The sequence below is a fragment of the Oryza brachyantha genome, chromosome 1 (genome assembly GCF_000231095.2).
Source record: "Oryza brachyantha chromosome 1, ObraRS2, whole genome shotgun sequence".
Lineage (NCBI taxonomy): Eukaryota > Viridiplantae > Streptophyta > Magnoliopsida > Poales > Poaceae > Oryza > Oryza brachyantha.
The window spans coordinates 18,363,304-18,369,322 of NC_023163.2; the positions used below are offsets into that span (position 1 = coordinate 18,363,304).

The window sequence follows — 6,019 nt, forward strand, 5'->3', positions numbered from 1 at the left end:
GAGAAGAGATATAGGTGTGTTACACATGTATGAATGGATCAAAATTTATACAAAGTTATAGTTTTATATAATAAATCACCCTACCAAATTTTAGTCAGTTTTAATAAATTTTTATGGTGCGAACACGAGTTTAAAAATTTTATATTCGAGTTTATACATACTAAGGTTATATTCTTTTGGGTCAGATTATTCATCTTTTACGCATAGCTTCTTAAACTATTAAATGGTGTATTTTTTAAAAAAAGTTTCTACATAAAAGTTCATCATCTCATATGTGTATCTCATATGTGTAGAGTATATTTTATTTTATAGTAGTTATATTTCATCGTTTATACTATTAAATATCTATTAAGAAATTAGATAATCTTACGTTTTCATCTTTCATCAAGCAAGAGAACACATCATTTTGTTCCATCCTTATGTTAGGAACAAAGTGGTTAAAATGGGTGATGCACTTTCTATACCTAAAATTCAAATAGTTAATTAATTTTACCTATACCCTACCTAAATCCCTCGTAGACATGGACATATGTGTAGATAATGAATAACTGGTGGTAGTCCTGCTAGTGATGCTTTCTCCTTACGTCATTTTGTGCATACGAACACATGAACAACAAATTATTGCTCGTAAAAGTAAGAGTATATTTTTTTATTGCTAAATACATTGGGTGGTTAATTAACTACACTATTCACTAATCTATGTTTTACATGGCAATTGTTATAAGTATTTACAGAATCTTTTATGATTTTTTTTGCTATTCTTAACTGTAACTTATATTGTTCTACTCAGTTTAGGTATTACGCCCTCATAGTTTTTTTGCTATTACGCCCTCATTGTTTTGCTGAAATAAGAATAAATAAAACGGAAATAATGTGTAGGTATTAGCAATCTAAAAGCAAAAGCTGAACAATAAACTACGATAAAAAATCCTAAAATTTAACTTCAAATTCAAGTTTTAGAATTTAAATTTTGGCTTATAAGCATAAGCATAAGGAAAAATATTGGAGACAAAGTTGTAGCTTGTCCATATATATATTTAAAAAAATTCAAAACTAAATTGTATTCACATTTGAGTCTCAATCTCACAATGTGCATGATAGATTTGTTTTTAACGTGGCCCGTGATGTTAAACATATGTACTGTTATCATAATATGATATATCTAATTGACACGTATATTTTCTAGTTGACGTTTTAGCATTTAGGAAGTGACAATTGTTATAGGATTTACCCAAATGTAATCAATGAAGCTCCTATAAAAAGATAATTAGATGTATCATGCCTCACAACATGCTTGATGTAAACCCGAAAGCTATCTTTATAACTATTCAGTTACGGAATAGCGTTTGATAGCCCATGAGTAGTTCGGTTCACATCTTAAGAATATATGACAACCCCAGGTCTAAGGACAAAGCATACATGTTGTGTAAAAAGAGAACAATATTATAATATCTCACGTTGGGTCGGTCCATCATCATGTCATACATGCGTTTACATTATTAGTTTGATTTCTCCATGTTTATGACTTGTGAAACATGGTTATCAACTAATACATGGTTATCAACTCCGACTAAGGACAACTTTATAATAATCATACAAGTAAAGAGTTTTATAAACAATTCATATAATTGCCAATCAATACAAGTGATATTCAATAGATAAATAAGTGTCATGGATACAATAAAATACGATCATCTATATGATTACCTCTAGGACATATTTCTAACAGCACATGCGCGTGCAGGCTCTCAGGTGCACGTAGGTAACCAAACACTCATATTTCTGTTCCCCTGGTGCGAGCCAACCCCCATACAAGTAACCAAAGACACCCATAAATACCATAGTCAGATCCTTATCCGATGACAAAGCGGAAGTGTAACTATGAATAATGTGTGGAGAAATTTAAATAATGTTTAGATAGAAAAGTAATTGGAGTGTTATAAAGCGATGGTTTTTAAATGCTAGAATACCAATTGTTTTGGATAAAAGGAGTAGTTCTTGTTTACTGGTCAGTTTTGACCCCCTCTGATGTTGGAAATACTCGACAGATTCTACCTCCATTACTAAATATATATACATGTAGCGTTGGTTAGTTCAAAATTGAACCCACCGATATCAAAAGAAACACATGGATGGGGTACATGCTTATCTAGACGATAATTCCCATTTTACCATTGTAGGTCTAAGAGCATCCCCAATAGATCATCTAAATTTGATTATCCATACCTTCATTTAGATGATCATCTAAAACAGTTGTATCATCTATATCTCTTTGTATTTCAACGGATCATCCATATATATTTTATATATTTCTTTAGAAGATGGATAGAGAACATCCAAATATAGAGTTTCTCTCTTCAAATATGGATGACATCTAGAAATAGAGGATGAGATGGATGTTCTGCTATAGCTCAATCTCTATCTTTTATCCTTTATTTTTAGGATAGAGTATGTGATAGATGAATTGTCGGAGATGCTAACTAGAAGTAGGTTGATTGGATTAGTATGTGTGCATGGTCAGGTCAATGCGACAAATAATCCATGAAAAAACGTAGGGAGTAAACAGACGGCCCAACCAACACAAAATGCCATCGAAGGCCCAAAATACGATGACCAAAACATGGGCCGAAAGGCCTACCTGGGCTACCATACGGCCCAACCAGGCGACCATCTCTCTCGTCGTTTTCCGGCTTTCTTTGCGACTCTCGCCTCGTTCCTCTCCTCCCTCCGACTCCGACGACTCGATCAATCAATCCGCAAAGATGGACCGGTTCCGGCCTCTCAGGCGGATCCAGGTCGAGCCCGAGCCCGCCGCCGACCCGCCCCCGCCGGCGGCGACCGGCGGCGCGGGGGTGGACGACGCGGCTGCCCCCGCGGCCGGGCTCCTCATGGCGGCGAGGGTGCGGCGCCGCTCGGCGGTGTATCGCGACTGCAAGGGCGACTACATCGGCGTCCCCAGCGACCCCTGCCTCACCAAGATCCTCTCCAAGCAAGGTGACCCGCGCCGCTCCCCCTTTCCGTCTCCTGGATCGAGAACTGGTAGGCTCTCGGGGTGGGTGGGCGATCTTAGGTCGGTAGGTTCGGTGGCTGTGCATGCTATGTTATGGCTATTCAGTTGGCTTGGATCTGGTGCGATTACTTGTAGCGGTGGTGGTGTGATTTTTCTTTTTCCTCTTCCTCGATATTGTAGTGGTAGTATTTAAATTTGGATGATGGTTTTTTCGTGAATTGCGAGTCGGCCACCCGGTGTTGGTTCCGTCGTTTGCTAGCTCCATATACTACAGTGTTAGCTCACGTATCAAAGTGATCTGATGCGCCATGCTCAGGATCGAGCTCCTGTGTAGTAGTCTCTCACTGATTTTTTAATGTCTAAGGGGGCCAAACGATATATCTGCAGACGAAAAATAATTTATGAATATAATTTTCATATAGGTGTTCTTAGTTATCTAAAAACAAAGGCCGAAAAATAAACTATGATAAAAAACCCCAAAATCAACTCCAAATTTAAGGTTGAAAATTCAAATTTTGGCTTATAAGCATAAGCAGCAGCGAAAAGATGAGAGTGTAACATATAGGATTGGCTAATATGACCCAATACTTATTTGAAGAGATGATTTGATGCAACCTAGCGGCTAAAGATGGCTTAAAATTACAAATGTATGTGGACTGTAAAACACGAGTGCTGAAATAATGTGTAATCCTAGATGTGTTAGAGCATATCGTGGCACGAAGATTCTTCCCCAAATTGAGAAAATGGATTGCAAACAGCAATTGTTGGTTCCTGCTGCTAAATGTCTTGTCGTATCCACATCATATGATATTGTAACTTTATCATGCGCATTCGTTATTTAACATCACTGAATTTCTAGGTTGATCCATGATAAAGTTAGAACATATATTGCAGGGGACAACAAAGTTCTGTTTGCAGATAAGGTGTTGAAGTTCACTCAATCAGGAAAAATGAAAAGACGCATACTGGTGATCACAGATTTTGCTCTCTACCTTGTTGATCCTGATGCTGATATATTGAAGAGGAGGATAGCACTTGCAGCTGTCGATAAGCTATGTATAAGCAAGCTCAGTGATAACTTCTTTGCAATTATTGTGCCAACTGAGTATGATTGTTTAATGGCCAGCACTAGAAAGAAGGAAATAGTTGATATTATAATTAAGGCTATCAAGAGCACTTCTGAATATGAGCCTCAGGTGGCTTCTTCTAACAGGTATATGGCTACAGTCTTGGTGATGAAGCTATGGTATTCCATACGATCAACCATAGGATGTACTTTGGACAACTATATCTCGAGATTTTAAATCCCCCAAACACTTGAACTGCTAATGATAGGTGATCTATTTTCCTATTACAGCTGTTTTGTGAGAGCAAATGTCAACTGTAACTCTCTTTCTAAAGTTGCCATTATTTGTGATTAGTTGCTACTGAACCTCTCAGCATTCGTTAGTGTCGCTGGGCTCAGCCTTCTGATCTAGTACCTCAGATGCCTTGAGACATTTACAGCCTCTTGTTGCCAGAGTATGATAGTCTAATTTGCTGGCTTCTTCTTTCTGTAGGTTTGAATACCATGCTGCTGCTGAAGTGATTAAAGAAGTTGAGTTTGAGGAAGCTGAAGGTATGCATCGTATCTGATATTATATTAGTATAAATGGGAAATATATATATATAGTGGAAACTCCAACTAAGGTGAAAACTCATATGCTCCATGACAGAAAGGTTGTCTAATATCACATGAAAAATCCCACATGTAGATAAGATGATGATGAACAGTCCTGTAAAAAATATTGTCCAAATTCCACTTGATTTGTGAGATACAAAAATGATAAATTTCAAACAAATCTATAGGACTGTTTTCTGGTTCGATATTTATTATTTTTAACGAAATCGAATTTAGATCAGATTTTTTACATAGCTGTTCATCATCATGTTATCTACATGTGGGATTTTTTTTATTATTTTAGAAGACTTTTCGGTCGTAGTTTACACAAGTTTTCACCTAGGTTGGGTTTCCACCATATATTTCCTTGTATAAATGTGCCTATGAGCCTATCCTTCATGAGGTCTTGATAATCCTGTACTACATCAGAATAGGTCTAATCTAGTGGTTTTATGAGTTTTACTTCGCACATAATCCTGTGCAATTTTTTTGGACCATTTGCTGACTATTGTTTAGCTTAGTGTTGAGAATCTATTCTATTTCCATTTAAACTTAAAAGAAGGATACAACACATTCTTAGTTGCTATTGCTTCAAACTGAAATTAGATTTGAACAAAATTTGCCTGATAAATTCTCATATTTGCTGATTGATTTTTGATACAGGAGGCGTTAAAACTAGGATCATGCACAAGGCAAAGTCATGATTGAGAAATCATGTATGATAGTTCCCTGTAAAATGTATAGTTTTTGGAGTTTCAAGGGATTCTTATCTCCACTCTTTATGCAAAATTCAAACAGACAAAATTCTTTTTGTTGTATTATTCATTTTATTTCCTCTGATGTATCTCTGGGGGGAAAATGAGTGACCTGTCGCTGACTATATACACTATGGGCTATCTAGAATTTTCTTTTAATCATAGGCTATTGTCATATACTTTATGCTATTGGATCTTTGATTTCGCTCTTGACGCTTCACTATTTTGGAGAATGGAATATTTATTTATGGCTATCTCTAGTTTATATAGTCAACCCTGGGCCACATAGCCATTGATACAACCGGGACCAAAGTAGAAAAATGGAATATGGCCAGCTGTTAAACTGTTCCAGACTTTGGCACACCACCTTTGATTTGGGACTCTGTTCCACCTACTTGTACCATAAAGTATCTACAAATGGTGCACCACTACATTGTTAACAAATGGATGTCCAATGTCTGTCCAGATCAGGGGAGAAGCTCATCTGGAGCACTGCTTCCATTTGTTCTTTATTTTTTGCGGTATAAACAACACAATCACAACTAAGCATTGCCAATTAGATCCTGGGTAGATGCTCCGTGAAAGATGCCACGC

General features: G+C 36.9%; 1 protein-coding gene across 1 annotated transcript; it reads left to right on the forward strand.

Moving 5' to 3' along the window:
• The first annotated feature begins 2,720 nt into the window (after window positions 1-2,720).
• Window positions 2,721-5,693, forward strand: LOC102715535 (myosin IC heavy chain). The gene is made up of 4 exons (XM_006646053.3): window positions 2,721-2,994; window positions 3,905-4,223; window positions 4,570-4,628; window positions 5,334-5,693. The coding sequence occupies exons 1-4, from the start codon at window positions 2,763-2,765 to the stop codon at window positions 5,372-5,374; spliced, it is 651 nt and encodes a 216-aa protein (XP_006646116.2). The 5' UTR covers window positions 2,721-2,762; the 3' UTR covers window positions 5,375-5,693.
• The last annotated feature ends 326 nt before the right edge of the window (window positions 5,694-6,019 follow it).

Bases quoted from the DNA above. Each gene is read 5' to 3' on its own strand.
- LOC102715535 (XM_006646053.3), top strand. From the start codon at position 2,763: ATGGACCGGTTCCGGCCTCTCAGGCGGATCCAGGTCGAGCCCGAGCCC. The intron at 4,224-4,569 runs GTATATGGCTAC...TTCTTTCTGTAG, and splicing joins CAGGTGGCTTCTTCTAACAG to GTTTGAATACCATGCTGCTG. The intron at 4,629-5,333 runs GTATGCATCGTA...TTTTTGATACAG, and splicing joins TGAGTTTGAGGAAGCTGAAG to GAGGCGTTAAAACTAGGATC.